Source organism: Catharus ustulatus, chromosome 8, assembly GCF_009819885.2.
Source record: "Catharus ustulatus isolate bCatUst1 chromosome 8, bCatUst1.pri.v2, whole genome shotgun sequence".
Taxonomy (NCBI): domain Eukaryota; kingdom Metazoa; phylum Chordata; class Aves; order Passeriformes; family Turdidae; genus Catharus; species Catharus ustulatus.
The window spans coordinates 17095365-17114728 of record NC_046228.1 but is presented as its reverse complement, the minus strand read 5'-3'; the positions used below and the strand labels follow the sequence as shown (position 1 = coordinate 17114728).

At 41.7% G+C, this 19364-nt stretch overlaps 1 protein-coding gene and 1 pseudogene across 1 annotated transcript; one reads left to right on the top strand and one right to left on the bottom strand.

Annotated features, from left to right (window-relative positions):
- Positions 1-14: 14 nt before the first annotated feature.
- LIPA (lipase A, lysosomal acid type) lies at positions 15-12104 on the bottom strand. Its single transcript, XM_033066421.1, has 9 exons — positions 11858-12104; positions 10092-10212; positions 6901-7099; positions 6507-6616; positions 5739-5875; positions 4189-4335; positions 3820-3891; positions 2699-2770; positions 15-1938 (listed from the first exon to the last, which is right to left on the bottom strand). Exons 1-9 carry the CDS (start codon positions 11960-11962, stop codon positions 1699-1701), a joined length of 1203 nt encoding a protein of 400 aa, XP_032922312.1. The 5' UTR covers positions 11963-12104; the 3' UTR covers positions 15-1698.
- Positions 12105-14353: 2249 nt separating this feature from the next.
- LOC116999672 lies at positions 14354-18305 on the top strand (annotated as a pseudogene).
- Positions 18306-19364: the final 1059 nt, after the last annotated feature.

The window sequence follows — 19364 nt, the reverse complement described above, 5'->3', positions numbered from 1 at the left end:
ACACCACTCCAAACTCCAAGCAGGTCTCATGTTTATTGAAATAGCCCAAGCTTAATAAACATGATGCACATGGCTCTTGCCATACCACATACCCTCACAACTGTTAAATTAGCCACTTTGGATTCCTACAGGAGCTTCCTTTCAGCACAGCAAAGTACATCTTGCTGATGCAAATGTCAAGCAGACTTAAAGGTCCTGGTAGAAATCACAACCAAAGTCTCATGAACCAATGAACCACTTCATCCCTAAACAACACCTGAGAATTCCCTGAGTCTGAATTAGGAATAAAAAAAACCCAAAAACCAAAAAAACGCCCAAAGAAACAAGTCCTAATTTACAACCTGTGTCTATTTCTGCGATTTTTAAAATTTCTTTTTAATTTTTTTTACAAAATAAGTTAACCTCAATTTAAAATGCATTTTTTCCTATGACATGTAGAAAGGTTATTTATCCTGTTGGGATTACTGAAGAAATCTGGGTTGAATCCAACGATGGCACAGAAATTATTATCTGGACTGAGGCCACTGACTCCGGAGATAGTTCACTTGGCACAGAACTTTTATGCATCTCAGAGAAACCAAAGTCCTCTGTACAGTCAATGGAAAGAGCTCCAAAGTCAGACCCCCGAGGCAGATGTGAATCCTCTCCTCCATTAAATGGGGTCTTAGCCCCAGTTTGAAGTAGAAACTGAGACAAATCGAGCTGCTGTAATACTGTCAGGCTTCTCCAGGCAGTTATTCAGTTCCTGAACACAGTGGTGAGGAGCATCCTATGAGCAGTTAAGAAGTAAACAGATCTTCAATGCAGCAGACAATTAAGGGAAAAGTCCACAGAAATTAAGTCACTCAAGCTGTAGAATTAATGCTTTGGTTCTTCTGTCACCAGCAGTAGACTGGGGGAGCTTGTTTCTCGTTAGCGGTCAGTGCAGAACACAAATGTGTTACATCACTCTCCTCGAAAGCCACAATCTATTGACAAGTGGTTTTGTTTGAACATTACTCTTGTTCCAGGAATCTGCCAGGGCAAATCGCGACCTCTATCCACAGCTGGTATGTGAAACACTAAAGGCTTCAGGGACACCATCAAAGCAAGAAAATGCAGCAATGAATCAGTCCCAAAATCGGAGATGTTACCTGACAGTGGTTTCTCTGGCTTCATCACACTTCTTCTGGGCAATACTGAAAAGGGAAGCAATCTGATTCCACGTAACAGCTAAAATAATACCACAGCAAAAAGTCACTAAGTGCTTTGTAAAGTGCCAGAACCAAATAGCTCACTGCAGTACAAGAAGTACTTTTCAAAGGTACTTAGAATTGGCCACATACTGAGAAATGGCCGTGTCTTATGCACAGTGAAATACTTGTTATAAGTGTCAAGCACCTGAGGTGCTCAATGAACTAACTTATCTAATTTGTCTTTCAGACAGGTGACTAAATTTATGTGCACATGACATAGTTCTTTTGTGCTGAGTCCTACTGCTGTGATTTGAGTACCATGCCACTGTGTGCAAAATCAGCAAAATACTGTGAAGAGAGGAAAAAAATACTGAGAAAAAGCAACCAAATATAAATCCAATTCAGTAGTTATTACTAGCATTTTAAAAATGCATCATCCTAAGCAGTGTAGCATTATTGCCAGAAAAGTGTATTTTCCAAAAACTGACAAATTCCTGGTGAGCCAATGCTCTGAAATACCATGTCAGTTTAGAGACAACTTCCTAATCATGTTAATTATTTCATTATACATGCGGGAAGGTGCATCAAGGCCCCAGATGAAATCCAAATGTTCCCACTCTGGAATGTTTTTGTGGTAAACCAAATTGGTGATCTGAGTGAGCAGCATAGCAACATCCTTTGGGTCTGCCAGCCAGTCCTGTCCACCAGTCCACACTGCAGTTGGTACAGTCATGTCTTTTATTTGGTAGAAAGGGGGAGTAGACTGAGGAGAGGGAAAGTAAAAACAAAACATTAGAAAAAAAAAATCGTCACTAGAATCCTACACTGCCAGTGTAACATATTAGCAACTGCAAGAATGTGTCAGACGCGCATTTTCTCTCTCGGGCAGCTAGAGATGGAGTCCTGGCTCAACCAAAAATGCAACCGCAAGAGCCCTGCAATATTATAGCATGTGAAGCAGTAAAGATGTGAATTGAGGAGTTTACAAAGACAGCAGGGTAGCAGGATCTCAGAGAATGCATCCCATACAAGGTATTTCAACTCTATTCTAAGGCCAAAAGTGACTGTTACTCTGAAAGTATGATACTGCAGTATTTTGCAGTCACTAAGAGACAAAGGACAAAATATTTTTGGCATTGTACACAGCAATTTAGATAAAAATGCACGAGACTAAACAGACTAAAGATAAACAGTACACATGAACTGACATGACAACCTGTGCCTTATGATGGGAAGTGCAGGGGCATTCTCATGATCTAGGCTGGCAGGACTTTCCCTCAAGAAGTGTGTGCCACCACAGCTTCATATCCAAATATGAGCCTCACACTGACTTAGGACTACCTCTGAGCTCTACAGTCCCAGCTGGTTTCTTTTTTTGTTGTTTTGGAAAAAGCAGATCTCCAGCCTGGATATTGGATAACACTAACAGCTCTTTAGCATGCAGCTTAAATACAACACCCAAACAAGTGTTCAAAGACTATTTTCTGCAACACTCTAGAATTATAGATGTAAAGGATGTCTACCTGGTTATAGTGAGCCATATTTGCAGCTTTGCTTCCCCAGTCATAAGCTTTGAGTTCCCCAGTCCTCACAGCCTAGAAATAAAAAAATACACATACAAAGAACTGCAACACTACTACCACAAGAATTAAAAAGTGTAGTCATCTGGAGAACTGGCAATGAACCTACACAAGAAACAGTAGAATGCCAAATATTAACAAGGACAGGTGTCACTGCTTTGCCCAGTGTCACAGGAAAGGGAAATACTAACATTCAATACCATTACACTTTGTCCCTTAAGATTTCAGACTCTCTCGTAGCAAATAGAAAAGATTAAGGAAAACAGCTTAGTGTATCCAAGGCCAGGCAGCTTTGTGGCAGCTCCATGTTTACTTCCGAAATACTTACCTTGATGTCTAAATGAGTATGAATAAAGCAAGGAGCTTTCTTAGAATGCCTACTTTGCATAATTTACCATCTACTACTTTTTCAGAAACAGAAGTTTATATAATAGGGATCTGGAAAAAAAATCTTCACGAGTTTCTTTCTGAGCCAACCCTTGAACAGCTGTGTACAGTAGAACACTGATTGCCTCTGGTTAGGTGACCAAATCCAGTTACAAGATCACAAGTAGCCTTGACCACTAATTCCAAGGCAAATGTCTCATTTGTCAGCCCACTGACCAAGCTTCAGGCACAACAGCATCACAGGTATGAAACTGTGCATTGAGATGAACATCAAAATATACTAATAAAATATAAAATTAAGCCAAACAGAATAGAACAGAAATCTGCTGCTTTTCATTGGCTAAAAATACAGCTTGTAATCAAAACAGGGTTTGCTGAAAGGGAAACAAGTACTCGTTACAGCATCTCTGAAGTAAGTTTTCCTGCTGTATTTTTTTGTTGGTTGAGGTACTTCCAGTTACAATATTTTCAAAGAAATAGGGAAGAGGGGTGAACCACCAGAAATCCTTATTATGAAAGCAGCTGCAGTGAACAGCTGCCATTCTAACTTTTGGCAGTTCCAAATTTCACTTGGGCTAGGTTGCCCACATATTTTAGCATTTTATTTCATTTAAATATCTGACACATCAATATTCTACAAACAGAATCATGGGCACTTTAGGTTCTGGAAACCCTACCTGGCTCCAGTGAATCATGTTTTGTACAGATGTTCCTGCAGGGCAGTGTGTTGAATACACATCCACTCGGCTCTGCAACAAGATCATTTACATTTACATTACTCTTCCTCATAGTGCACCAGTCCTATCCATTGTTGCTTCCTGAACAAAAAAAACCCAAACTATTCCACTCCACTTAAAGCTGTTAGAAACATACAGATGGGAGATTAGAAACAAACATTTGGGGGATTAATTGCACTGAACAACAGAACTCTCAAGCTGAATTTTAAACCTAATATTGGTATCCCTTAAGCATTTTTTACATATTCAGTCAATACTGTGTTAGAATTCACAATAACTTAGCTATTAACAAAAGTCATTAGAACACACCATATTCAAGTTTCTCTCATTAAAACCGCACAGAAGAAAGAACAGGTTGCCACAAAGGTCATCCAGTATCCTGTGGGTGCAAACATGGGTAGCAAGCCACTTCAGCAAGAAATTCTGAGGGAGGAATTGTTTCTTTCCAAACATGTCCTACAAAATAACAAACACACAGGACAAACATGTCATTGCACAGAATGACCTATTTGCAGTTTTGATAGTACAACACTCTTGAGGTAATTATTTGCATTTGCACTGGTGACAGGTGTGTCATATGAAAATCATTGATCTCCTTATCAGTGTTGTCATGGTTACTGCTTCTGCTACAAACGGTTCAGTACATTAGCCCCACAAAGAATACATGGGAACTGGGAAAATCTTGCAAGAATTTCAAACCTAACGTCAAATTCAAATAAATTTCTTATTCAATAATTTAGTTATACTGTACAGCTTTTTGTCATCAGGTTGCTTAAGGCTAAAGTATATTAAGCTCTGCCTGCTGATTTCAAATGGCTTTGTCCTTGCCATTTCCTCTCTTCAAACCATGAGAGAAAAACAATTTCCATGAGATGTTGTGACCACTTCCTCTTGATGGGTATTTTTAAAATGTTCAAGGATTTTAAAATGTCCCAGTGAAAACTTCCTTAAAAGTGACAAAGCTCTTTAAAGATATGACTGACCCACGGGTTTGTCACTGTCAGGTTCTCCCTGCACTCCAGTTTTTTGCAAGTCACAATGATAATCAAGTTCTTCAGCACAATGTAAACATCTGCACAAGGCAGATGATCAGCTGCTAGTCTCATTAGACAAAGTTCATTATGCAAGGAATAGATCACAGTGATTAGCATTGCTTTTATGTTAACTGCCTTTAGAGCAAGGAACCAGTATTACAGACAGACTTTAAATCAGTACAAGTAGATCAGAAGGGGGTTTATGTCACAGAACAAACAGCTCTGTGTGGGAATCTCCATGGGTGGTGGAAATAAAAGTGATGGTTAAAAATGACACAGCAGGGTGTTCACACTACTGCAACCTGCCTCATTCCCCTTGATGTTCATGGGGAAGAGGTAAACTCCTCCAGAGGATGATTCACAGCATCTAAATAAAGCTGTTGCTCTTAATCACCCTCTGAAGGATCATCTTCCAATACTAAAGAGCTGATTGTGAAATATATCTGTTAAAGTTCATGACAATTCATGAACTGTATTCTATATACAGATATTATACAACTCTTCTAAAACACAGTGACTAGTTAATCATATGATTTCCCTATCTTAAATTCTAGAAGCATGTAAATGGAAAAACAATTTTATTCCAGCTATTAAGATGCAATTGTAAAATACTACTTTAAACTGATGCAAATGGTCTCACTAGACAGTAATAAAGCTACAGATGACACTGCTGACTTCAATAGCATCATTATGGTAAAAGTGACCCGGAATCTCTGTCATATGTTACTCTCTAATCCACAGCTATAAACATTCTTTGCTATGCTATTTTCAGATAGAAAGGTGCATACTTCATTTGGCTTGAAACATTTACACTCAAATACAAACCTTGAGCAGCATGTCAGGAAACAATCCAAATTTTACCAGAGGGCTAGTGGCAAACTTGACTGTAGCTACTGGTGCCAAGGCAAAGAACATTTTGATTTTCTTAGCCAGCTGTGGCAAAGTTGAAAAAGCAACAAAAGCTGTAAATAATATAAGAACAATTAACAAACCTCACTGGCACAAGTTAGATAAAAATTTTACCTGGCAGAAATTTTACAAAAATCTATGAGAAAGTGTGCAAAGGCATTTTTAGATTAACAGTTTGACTGCAGTATCTAGGATTAGGTTAAATAATGTAAATTAACCTAGTTATTATAAACCTCAAATTAAACACAGTAATTCATAAGACATGCTTTCTTCCAGGAAACCATTTAATGCTTACTAACCCAACATGCCTAGCTCCTTCTACTAGAAGGTCTAAAGCACATAAGCCAGGCCTTACATGCAGCAAAACATTCTGGAAATGGGAATCTTTAATTCTCTGTGTCTGATGAGTCTAATTTTATTATGTATAATTCATAATTTTTTAATAGAAGCTGTACTGCCAGCTCCCTGTGACTTCAATTTATCATTCCATCAGCTTTTCACTTTTAAATGAACATAGAAAGATTAAGTATTTTCATCTCAATGCTGGCAAATATTCCAGAAAGCCACTAAAAACCAAAAACAGTAGTTTTCAAGAGCCCTAGTTTTTAATCACCAAACCACATCTGTGGAACTTGATACCATTTCAAACACAATATATTCTTATAAATGCATCTCTCCACATACCCATTGTGGTGCCCTGTGAATGGCCAATGTAAAATACTTGTTTCTGGCCAGTTTTCTTCAAAATAAAGTCCACTGAGGCTGGAATGTCATACTTAGCCATTTCATCAAAGCTACAAAGCAAAGACAGAAAGTCAGCTCTGTAAGAAATCAGTGAGGAACAGCTGCACAGAGCTTTCCTGCACAGATCAGTTGTGTGGACATAAAGAAAAGCTTCTTTTGGATGAAATAGAACTCTGATGATTGAGTTTTCAGTTTTCTACTAACCACCTGAGTTTCAGCACACTATACCAACCTCAAAACTCCCCTTTACTGTCCCTACATGTGTGACAACACATGTAACCACAAAAACATATTCTGCAGTTCACAATGTGACCGGATAGCAAAACAAGGATACCTGAAAACCCAGAATTCTTCCTGCTTCACTGTGAAGTGTATGTGTTTCCTGGACCAAGTGTTTCCTCTGCTGTTTCCCAGCCATACATCATAACCAGCATCTGCCAGCATGAAGCCAAGGCTGTTGTAATCCAAGTTTGTGATCCAGTTGCTGGCATCTGCAAGTAAACCATGCTGCAGAAACACAGCAGGCCTTGGACCTGAAAAAGAAAGCGTTAATGATGGACTCCCGTTCATTTGGCATTGCATACCTAAGAATAATTCAAGTGAGCTATTGAAAGTCCGTTGTAGATTTGCAGTTGAGCATTTAATCTACTTGACTTAATCTACTAAAACTAGCAAATTGTATAATGGTTGTAGTACCATGAAATCACATGTTTTTTCACCAAAAGCTACTTTCTCTCATTAAGAATTTTAAACTAGAAAATTCTTAGTTTCATAACTTGAAGCTCAAAACAGCCAAGTGTGCTACAAATAAACATGAGAAAAGCAGGAGCTACAAGGCAGCCCTTACAGCTGTTTCAAGCTCACAGTCTCAGAAAAGTGGACCAAACACAGCAACAATTTTAATACTTACAAACTTGGCCCTGCTCCCAAACCTGGGGAAGGCATTCCCACATACATGCTACTGAGGCCTTTGTTTTTCAGTTAAAGCAATGCCAAACTATTGTGCTGAGCTGTGGAAATCTCTGCAACTGGTACTGATATTACGTCTGTGCAACACTCATCACCAAAGCTGGGCAGAACCTGAAGAGCAGCTCAGTAGCCAAGAAAGGAATCTGTGTTTCAAAGGACTTTCTCACCTTAATTTAAGTAGTTATAAGAACAACAGTTAAGATCTAGGTAGAATTTAAGACGACTGTCTTGAGTTCCCTGTACTGAAAAGGGAAATGGAACCTTTATGTGGAATACAGATTTAAAAATTGAAGGTTCCTGCTTATACACAAAGAAAATCAATTAACATATAATCTCTAGGAGAAATAAGGCCTTCAGACACTACAAAGACCTGTCTCTGGTTCTCACAGTAGCACAGGTGTTTTGGCTTTTACTTCTGCTCTGAAAACTGAAAACAGGTAACATGATAACTAGCTCAACGCCAGAGATTACTCAGGAATTTACCTCCTCCAGTGACACATCACTCTGCTATGATACAGACTCATACCATACTTCCTCCATTGATAATTTAGACCTGGATCTTTCAGCAGAAACGCTTAAATCACAACTTTCAGTGACCTATATCGTCCATCACAGGTCATGTCCATAAATGTTTGCTGCAAGTTTCACATTCCAAATTAACAATACTTTCATTTTCTGGAAACCTTTATACTTGTGGCAAGGAGTCTTTTGAGTGCCTGCTTTTCCCATTTTGTTAAAAAACCCACATGGCACTGTCCAAGCAAGCAGAGCAAGTTCCAGCAGTGCCCAACTGGCACTGGAGACACTACAGTTCAAGATAACTGTTTACTCTATAACAATTTAGTAATTTATTGTCTAATACTAATAACTAATACTTTATTGTCTTATAAACAGGATTGTTGAGCCTCACATTGAATTTGTTTTCAGTAATGTTCCACTTACCATTGATACCTTCTTCCCTTTTACTAAACCAACATCTGAATTTTTGAAGAACAGGCTCTCCTCAAGCTGCTTGTTTCATAATATTGGAAGGGGAAAACTTTAACTGCCTTAATGCTTTCATTTGTTCTCATATTAACCTCCAATTTCTGCCAGTTCCTTTTTCACTTTACCAAGCAGTCACCAGATCTCCATGTGAATTGCACAACCACATGACAAACTGACTTACATAATAATAATGACTTCCTATCATCTATGATCCTAAAAACCCCAGAGGGTGAATAAAAAAGGTGGGTCCTTAAACTACCCTTTCTGCATAGAACATTTTGTTCTCTTCACTACAGACCCAAGAAGCTGAAGACAAATTTACTTCCACACCCTTCTACCCACGCTATGCAGGTGTTTTAAAGTTTTTTAATAGTAAAACAAAAAATCCTTGATGTTTTACTTTTAAATTCTCTGTTCAATTCCCTTTTCTCCTGCAGAACTGTGGGCTTTGTTCCAAAACATCATGTGATACATAATTCCAGGAAATCCTATTCCCATTATAAGGTATTGCAAAAGAAAAATACGGTGCATATATGCTAAGTCAGCAGTAACACATCATTGGTATCTTTCTGAGAAAAGATACCAAGCCTATAAAAACTTAAGATCAACATGAACTTTGAAATCTTCATTCTCCCAGGAGCTCATACTTCCACAAATGCGGTCAGTAATCCTTGTTTTGCCAAATTAAAGCACTCTGCAAAACGTGAACTTGGGGTCGAGGGTGCGGTAAGGAGTATGTGGAGAATTCCCAGAAATCAGGAAACTTCTGTTTACTTATGTCATCAATGAAGGACTGAACAAAATCAGCAGGTACAAAGGCAGCCTTTTCCCCATGAGCTTCTCTGAAATTAAACACAAAGACACCTGCCAGTTTTGACAGGGCTCATCCATGCACTGATCTTTACACACTCCTTGTGAAAGACAACAGACAGTGCAAACATCCCAACTCATACAAAACCAACAGATAAGCTCAGGAAGGCTGTTGCTTGGCCTTTGACAGGGGAGAGGGTTTTTCCACAGGTCTCGTTCACACCCAAGGCTATAGGACAATCATAAATTTCTTTTGGGAGCTTCATGTTTTTGCCTGCAATCCTAGGATTTTTTTCAGTCCCCTAAGTATTCTGAGGCAATCCTTAGAATATGTAACTTCTATGCAAATGAGCTGCTGCTATATGAACATCTGTAGAAACTTTTATAAGGGATGGTGGCAAGACTGATAAATTCAGCCACTGCACACTGTTAATTCCATACACCGTGTAGGAGGATAGCAAATCAAAAGGTGTCTCTCTTCTTCCACATCTGTCTCATTTTTAAAGCATTCTATCATTCAGTCAGTCCTCACAAAAGCCTTTGCCCATATTGCTCCCTTGTAAGTTTGAGCTTGCATTACCACTATTCTTTGTCTCCCACCTCCTCATCTGTACACCCCCTGCATCTCCTCCATGGTTTTAAACCACAGTAGTCCTTAATCTTCTTCTGGATTACTACAGGAACAAAAGGTTTGATTTATAATCAAAGACAGCTTTTTAATTTTCACTCATTCTTTTTTAAAACAGACATAAATGTTACCTTCGCTTCCTTCACGGCCTTTTCTTCCATAAGGTATTCTGTTAATGGAAAGAATATATCCATCTTCTGTTGTCACTTCATATTCCTCACTAGGGTACCCTCTGAAGGTAATAATTTCACTCTGAGGAGAGAAAATAAACCATCTTGGAGCCAGACTGCCAGGCTCCTCAGTCCAGGAACACATGCAAAGTACTCTGGGTTTCCAAAAGACTGGAATGTGGAATTAAAGGGTGTGGTAGTAATGTGCCATCTGCCTACCAGGCAGATTTTCTTAATAAGACATCCCAGCACAGACTCAGGAAGTAGCCAGACTGAATCCTAGCAATCTGCAAGGACTCCCTAGACTGTCCCAGCCACATGGTGCTTACAGCAAGAAGGAAGATGAAGTGTTGAAAAGGAGATTATGGTAAAGGGCCAAAACACCAAGAGCCAGATTTGTTAGACAAAAATTGAAACTCTGCTCTCAAGAAAACAAGCAACAAATAAGTGAGGACAGAAGAAAGCCACTGGCACCACTGCAGCATCTAGGAGGAGAGAAGTACGTGCCATTTCTTACCTTTCTCTTCAAACTTTATGCCCAGTGCAGAGCTTTTAAGTGACTTTGCTGTAAAAGCAAACAGGAGAATAATAATAAAAAGCCCCACACCTGTTTAATGCTATGATTTCATTAACAGGTTTAATTTCTCATCTCTTATGTCTTGGGCTTTGTTATTTTAATTTGATGCAACTCCATTAAGGCACTGAACTTGCTATATCATTGCTTTTGTGACACCAACCATGCCTTGAGAAAATCTAAAAAATGCAAGACATGATCAGAGTTCTTCTCTTAGACTCCTGGGCAAGAGGAGAAGAATTTAATTAAGTATGCTGTTTCTTTTAAATATGTCTTTAATTATTCAGCGACATTAACATTCCAAAATTATTTAAGGCTAAGTGCTATTCCAACGCTATTAGCCTCAGACTAAATTACTCTTTTCAGTCCTTTAAACTGTATTTACATGATCCAAGCACTTATATTCTCATACACGTTAAGCATTTCTATCTTGAAACATCTTCTCACACATGTGAAAAGCTGGCACAGTTTAAACAAGAGGAAGAGCAGAGGAAAGAGCAACTAATTCCGGCTACCAACAGGAAATATTTCAGGAGTTAGCTAGTGCAGCAGAAGGAGAACAAAATTAAGAGAGTAAATCCCAAATGAGGGGAAGAGCAGCGGTGGGTAAGAACACAGGAGCATGGCGCTGCAACTTCACCATGTATCACGAACATCCGCTTTTATAGCGGTTCCGAAAGACTGTCGCAAAGAGCCGCTAGCAAAAATCCACGGGTCTGGGGCAGAAAAAATGTGAGAGAAAGATCAAACATAAAAAATAGCGGACCAAGAAGGACCTGGAAGGAGGAGCAGAGAAAGAGGACGTGTAAGCGCTGGGTGCGAGCGGCTGCAGCAGCGGGCAGGTGGCTGCGGCCGCCGGGGCTCTGGCCGCGCTGCCCAGCCCGCCCGGGCTCCCCTTGTGCTGCCCAGCCCGCCCGGGCTCCCCCCGTGCTGCCCAGCCCGCCCGGGCTCCCCCCGTGCTGCCCAGCCCGCCCGGGCTCCCCTTGTGCTGCCCAGCCCGCCTGGGCTCCCCTTGTGCTGCCCAGCCCGCCTGGGCTCCCCCCGTGCTGCCCAGCCCGCCCGGGCTCCCCCTGGGCCGCCCCTCGCCCCGCTCCAGCCCGCGGCCGCGCCGCACACAGGCTCGGGCACGGCTCCCCGCGGCCGCGCCACTCACGATGTTCATGTTCGTTTCGGGGTCCACATTCCTCCTCCGTGCGGCGAACGCGCCCGAGCCGGCGACGCTCTGCAGCAAGAAAGCAGCGATCACCAGGCCCCGCATCCTCGTCTTGCGACAAGGAGCCGGGACACCGCGGCGAAGCAGGACCCGGCGCTACGGCGGCTGCAAACGAGCCCAGCGGAGGCGCTTGTGCCAGCCCTGGGTGACAGAGGCGGTGACAGAGGCGGGGGCAGCGGGCCGGGCCGGGCCGGGCCGGGCGGGGCCGCAGCGCGGGGGGAGCGGCGGGGGCGGCGCCGCCGGGCCGGGCTCATCCCACACGGCTCGGCCCTAGCGCGGGGACCGCCCCCGCCCGGCCCCACGCAGCGCCGGCCTTGGGCCGCCCGGCCCGCCGTGATTCAGCGTTTCCGCAGCAACGGTGCGCGACTCCCCCCGCCCCCCGGGCTCCATTTCCAGAAGCCTCGCAGCCTCCAGAACTGCGCTTGTGGATTTGCTTCCCTGCCTTCCTTGTCTTCTGCATCTGCTCCGCCTCCGGGGCTCTGGAGCCCGCGCAGTGCCGCCGTGCGAGGCTCTGCCTTGTGTGCCGCAGCGGGCTCCGTGCAGAAAGCAGCAGCAGCGGCAGCGAGAGGAGCGGCGGTGCCCGCCCCGCGCTCCCCGAGGCCGCAGCGAGCATCCCCGGCGTGCCCACAGTGCCGGACACCTGCGCCCCGGCCCTGCCCGTGCTTCCGAAGGGCCTGCAGTGCTGACAGCAATCACTGCTGCTCTTACAGACACACATCACCCATCTGTCACCTTTGAGCATTGCCTGACATATCAAACATTATACAAATGGACTTAAGTTCCTGCACGGTTACCATCACAGCTTCCTGCAAACCTGTTTCATCTTCATGCTCGGCAGCAATCGATTTGCAGGCACTGCACTGCACAGCTGTAATTTCCCAGAGAAGCTTGTCTGTGGTCAGGGGATGTGTGACTGAGCTTGCAGAAACTTGGACCAAATTCAGTCCTTTAAAATAAATACTCGTGTTACTCTGTCCAGGTCCATAGTACTATCCATTGAATAATACAGAAAACTGATACTAAATACACAGTGCTCAAGCAAGAGACTGTCAAGAACAGAAACGTTTCTGTTTCTTTAGAAAGCATTAAGATTTTAGTTGAAAGATCATGGAAGTTTTCATAGCATGTTTTGATATGTGCTCATGTCACTAGATACAGAGATACTATATGACCCTTTGGATTCCTGGATGACATTTCTTAAAGCTGCTTGATTTTGAACAACTTGGGTGGGAGAATTATTGCTCAGTGGTTACTTGAGTGTTTTGTCAAGCAAGTTTGAGACCAATTTGATCCCAGAAAGTTTTACTTAAAACAGAATCGGGATCTATATTTGGAAAATTCTAACATATCTTAAAAGCTCTCTTAACTGTTTATTTGGAACTTTAAAGTCATTTCTCTGCAATAAAGATTTTAAATAATCGTAGATACATTTCTGCTCTTTAGATATATTTTCCCCCATCTCTACAGTTTTTCCTCAACACTTAGCTTAACTTAAATATGTCATTATAAGTTCTGAATACTTTTCCATGCTCTTATTTCTGCTCTACTGGCATAATATTTCCCATGCTTCTAGATTGCCCCAAAGGTAGCTCACCTCAAATGAGATAGGTGAGGAGAAGGTCCGGATCTCTTCCCCAGTCATCCACCCTTATCGTTGCTTGCTTCTTCCAGCAATTGGTTGGGGTTTTTTTCCGGCTTTGTCTTGACCACACTCACTTCAAGCCTTTGAGGAGGCCCAACAATATTTTAAAAAAAGTCCTTAGCAAAGCAAGTTAAAAGCAAGGCTCCTCATATGGGTCACCAGATGTGAGGTTACAACCTCCGGTGCTCTCGACGCACCAACTTGATGTCGGGTTATCTTCCAAATAAGCAAAGCAGCTAATAGTTGCTAAAAGGCTGTTTTTTACAAAAGCACATCAGTCTCAAAAGCAAAGTCACAAAAGTTAAAGTCCATGCTAAGTTTTGGTATAAACTCCGAAACAGAAGTAGAAGCTGCTCTTGTCAAGGTCCCAGGAAGCTAATGTTGCTATGGCAACTCCTATCTTCTTCTTGGGTGTTGATGACAGTGAGCAAAGCAAAGCAAAGCAAAAGTAGTGGCAAAGAGCTGTGGCAAAAGCTGTGGCAAAAGCAAATGGCAAAAAGCACCAGCTCTCCCCAATACATACTCTTATATACGATTTTTCCAAAAAGTTGGACACAAACTAAGACCACCACTCCTTAAGCTATTACATTTCTAATTTGTTAACACGCTGAAATACGTATAAACTACACTTATTACTTATCCTAAAACTTAAACATACACCTCTACCTTATGTGTCAATGGCTTAAAATACTTCAATTCATCCAAAAATTTGAGTTCAGTCCCTACACTCTGATTTCTCTCTGAACAATTCACAGAGAGACCTGGCTCACTGATGAAAACAACTGTCTTATCAGTATCGATTCTTCACCTCCAGACTGATTATGCTCCTTCAGCAAATCCACCGAAAAGCCAAGGTTCACTTTCTGTTTCAAAGTAATTTCATGAGAGATCACATGAAGGCTGGACGAAATAAAATGAGAGGCACAACAGTGGGCAGCACTCCTTTGGTATTGAGGATTCCTGAACACAAGTGAGCAGAGAAGAAAAACCATGAGGTAAGAAAGCAATCCAGTCTCTAAAATATGCTTTTTTCTCTATGCCATGGAAAATAATGCTTATTATCTACATGAATGGAAGCAGCGAGGAACTTGCATCTAAACAACAGAAAATATTTTGCAGAATATTTAGAGAAGAATAAAAACAAACATGGATGCACGTGAATGTTGACATGATATTGCTTCCCCAATGAGGCTCAGTCTCTGTGAGCAGAATAGAAAGTAAAAACAATTTTGAGCATGCTGTGTCAGGATGAAATCCAGACTGCATCAGGTTCAGCTGGTGCCCAGCCAAAGAGGTGTAATCTGTCTCTCCAACCTGTGTTGGTCATATTCCTCCTTCATTTCCCTATTGGTAATTTTGCAAGTTTTCCACCTTTTTACACAAAGGTTTGATTTTGCAGTTGAGCAGCAGCACATGCTGTGTCCCACAGGCTGTGAGACCTGCTGGGTATTACAGGAAGGACAGCAAGGATGTCTTTGTAAGAAAGGAGGATTTGACTGAGGAGCCTCAGTAACAGAATTGTCTCATTGCTTCTTTAATGAAGGGAGAGCACAGCGTGGACTCAAATGTCATCTCTGTGTTGTAAAAGTGTCCCAGTTGATTGTGTGACAAATGCCAGTCCGTGCAACCACACAGGGACACAGGCAGGCAATGGCAGCAGGGGAAATCCAAATTAAACCCTGGTGGCTCCCAGGGTCCCAATTGAAAGAAAAAGCTGTGAGAAGATGGAGAGTGATTGTCCTGATTTCATCTGCTGTAGAGTTAGTTTCTTCTCAGCAGCTGATACAGTATACCTGGTTCATTAAGCCAACGTTTTGAATAACACACCCACATTTTGTTTGTAGTTGTGTTTATCCTAGTCAAGGACTTCTTTGTGCCCAATGCTCTGCCTGTGAAGAGCTGCACAAAGCAGCTGTGGAGAGCACAGCTGGGACAGGTGATCCAACCTGGCCAAAGGCATGTACCACAGCAGGGAACATCTTGCCCAGTTTATAAACTGGGTAGTACCCTGGAAGGGGGCTGATTGGGATGCAGGGACAGAGTCTGGCATCAGGCAGCAAGTAGTTAATGAGCAGCTGTACTGTGCACCACCACTTGTTTTTCTTTGAATTTTATTCTTTCCTATTATCATAATTATTAATATTTGCTATTCTTATATTTTATTTTGTTTCAGTTATTAAAAATCAATACATTCTGATCTTAACCTAAAATTTTTACTTGTGATTCTCTTCCCCAATCCACCAATGGGGGACAGGGGGAGATGAGTGAGCAGTAGCATCATGCGGGGCTTAAACCACAAGAGGGATAAAGGGGTGTTAAGGACCAGCAGTATGTCACCAGGGTCTGGTTACTGAGGGTGTGTGAGTGTGTGAGTGTGTGCACAGGGCTGAGGCACCTGGGGAGAGAGAGAAGCTCCCTAACCAGCCACGGGATGTCCTGAGCCAGCAGCTGAGGAGACACAGGGTTAGTGAGGAGGAAGGGAGTGAGTGAGTGAGTGAGTGAGTGAGTGAGTGAGTGAGTGAGTGAGTGAGTGAGTGAGTGGTTTGTACCAGCAAGTGGGATGGGGCTGCATGGCTCGAGGGATGAACAACCAAGTGCCAGCAAATGGAGAGGCTGGTGAGATCTGGGACCCGATTCCTGGATACATGAACCATTTAATCTGTACAACCATTGCATAAGAATGGTGCTATTATCTAATATACAAGGATTTAAAAATGCAGGACATTCCAAATTAAATCTGTAATACAAACCATAACATTTATAAAGGTTTAAGAAAAGAAGTAAAACACATTCTGTATAGTTTAAGAAAAACTTATGTGATGACATCTTTTGGGTACGCTTCAGCAATTGTTGCCAACACAGGAAATATGTTCCTGAGGCCCAAGGGTTTGCCAGCTGTACTACAGAGAGCAGCCCTCCACTTGAACATCCACAGCAACATCTGTGCCTATGTAAGAGGTGTCCTCATACACTGGCAAGAATTACTAAAATCACTATTTAGCATTTTAGACCTAGGACTCCCTACAGCTTTGGCTTGTTTGAATTTTGATTGTGGACTAAGGGCACAAAGACTGAGGTATTGCCTACCGTTAAAGTATAGGCCTGGTTTAAAAATAAGTATAGCAAAAAGGAAATGCGGTGTAAACAACTTTTTCTTTGATTTCTTCTAGTACCATTTCCAAGGATTCCTTGAAGACTTCCCTGCTGCAGTTGGAATGTCATTTTACATGGGATTTGCACAAGGAGGATGTAGGTCTTGAGGCCCTAGAGGAAAGAATACTTGATCATATCAAGTTTGTCAAAGAATGCAACATTACAGATTATAATATACTCTCCTATGTATGTCACCTAAAGAATTCAAATGAGGAAGGCCTGAGAAATCTCCAAAAAGCTGAAGAAGCTATTCAAGAACATCATCCAGGGGAAATTGCCAGGAGAAGTCTTGTTACCTGGGGGAACTATGCCTGGATCTATTACCACATGCAGAGATATGAAGAAGCTCAAACGTATGTAAGCAAAGTGGAAAACAGCTGCAAAAAGCTTTCAGGCACTGCTCTTGGGAAGATTCAACTTCCAGAGGTCTGTGCTGAGCAAGGATGGGCATTATTACGTTTTGGGGAGAAATATTATGAGAGGGCAAAGAATTGCTTTGAAAATGCTCTGAAGAGTGAGCCTGACAACCCAGATTTTAATGCTGGCTACGCAATAGCAATGTTTCGCTTGGAAGGTTGTGCTTGGTGGAACAATGAAGAGATGTGGCCATGCCTTGAGGCCTTGAAGCGGGCAGTGGAACTCAATCCCAATAACACCACCCTTCTGGCATTACTGGCATTAGAGCTTCAGCGATTAAAACAAACTAATGAAGGGGAGAGGTACATTGAAAAAGGGCTGCAGAAAACCCCTGACTTTCCTGGTTTCCTGAGGTATGCTGCTAGTTTTTACAGAAAGAAGGGAGAAGTAGACAAGGCAGTGAATATTTTGAAGGAGGCCCTAGCACTGACACCAAATTCTGTCACTGTGCATCATCAACTGGGACTCTGCTACAAATTCAAGATAATTCAATTGAAGAAGGCACGGTATCCACCTCAAGAGGAAGTGGAGAATCTCATGGAATTTGCTATTTTTCATTTAAAAACAGTGATAGACAAAAACCCATTATTTTATTCTCCTTATAGCGACCTAGGAAACGTGTATGCACTAGGCAAGAGGTATGAAGAAGCAGAAGAGATGTTTCAGAAAGTGCTTCACAGAAATGATATACCCTGTGTTGCTAAACAGCTGATCTACCTCAATTATGGCAATTTTCAGCATTTTCACATGAAGTCAGAATCAAAAGCCATTGAGTACTACATGGAAGGTCTGAAAATGGAAAAAGATTCCTATGGAAGAAAACAGTGCAGTGAAGCTGTGGAGAAATTGTTGAAGCAGAAAATTGAGAGGGGTTTAGGACATGCCACAGCTTTTAGTACACTTGGCCTTGTTCATAAGCTAAATGGTAAGAAACAAGAAGCAATTGAATGCTATCAGAAAGCCATTGCTTTGGATCCCAACAATGAAGAATATCTGAATGCATTAGCTGAGCTACAACTTTCCATCTAAAGCTAAAGCTCACAAAAATCCTGTGTAACAAAAAATCCCCCAAACCAAGGAGACGTCTAAAGGCTCTCAAAACTTTTTTTGTTATTTGCTTTTCACTTGCAATTCGACATTATGACCAGATGGAACACAGGTGGCATCACTTTCTGGTCCTAACATAGACACTCCAGACAACGATTTTTCATTTGTTCATTCTCTAATAAGAGAGTAGGCTTGGATAACTATATAATATATATAACATATATTTATTGCTAATCCAACAGTCTTTAGTACTGACGTGTATAAATGTTGTATTTAAGTGATGATCTGTAGAACAATGAATTTCTATGCTGAAATCAGATATGAAGTTGTACTGAGAAAAATCACATTATGTGTGTACACTTGAAGGCCAGCCTTATACACTAATAGACTTCCTGAAGCTTTTTTGAGTGTTTTAAAAATATGTTTTGTAGAAAGAACTTTTGTTGAAGGCTTGTTCAGTTTATTACTTTGTATGCTGTTTAATAATGAAAAACAAACATTGTTTAGCCAATCCTCTGGAAAGCTTACAAAATGTGTGTTATTGTTGTGAACTATTAAAGTCTGTGGAATTCATCGACTGTTGCTTCGGGGTATCTCTCTGATGACCAGCCTTCATGTTAGTAGATTAAGTAAAGAGAGATAGACATTCAAAAAAGGAAGAAGGATAGAGTTTTGGGAGGATACAAAAGGCTGAGAAGAGAGCCCCATTTCTTTTCCCTGAGCTCTCAGCAAAGCTGGCTCCAGACGCATTGCACCAAAGAATTAGACTGTGCGCAAAACAGCAACTGTCTAATTTACCCAAAACACCCCATCAGGAACCACAAGAGTAAACATCACGAGAGGCAGTCTTTGAGATGCCAAAGAGCTGGCTGTGGCCATGCTTGTGAAACAAGCCAGGGATAGCAAACACAAAAGAAATTACCTCAACTGCTGGAGTGGTTTTTAAAGATTTCCGGAAACTTTTTCCTGCTGAGACTGTGGTAGCCTACTTTGAACTTGACAATCACCAATCTGTGTCTGATTTTTAATACTGACACATTGTTACACCAATGAGAAAGTTTATGTGTCTTTGTGAAACACACATGTAAATACAAAAAACCCCAGGAAAGTTCTCTTTCCCTTCCGGCCCATCACAAATTAACGACAGCCCGGGTACTCCGTGCGGCCTGGGCCGGGCAGGGGCAGGCG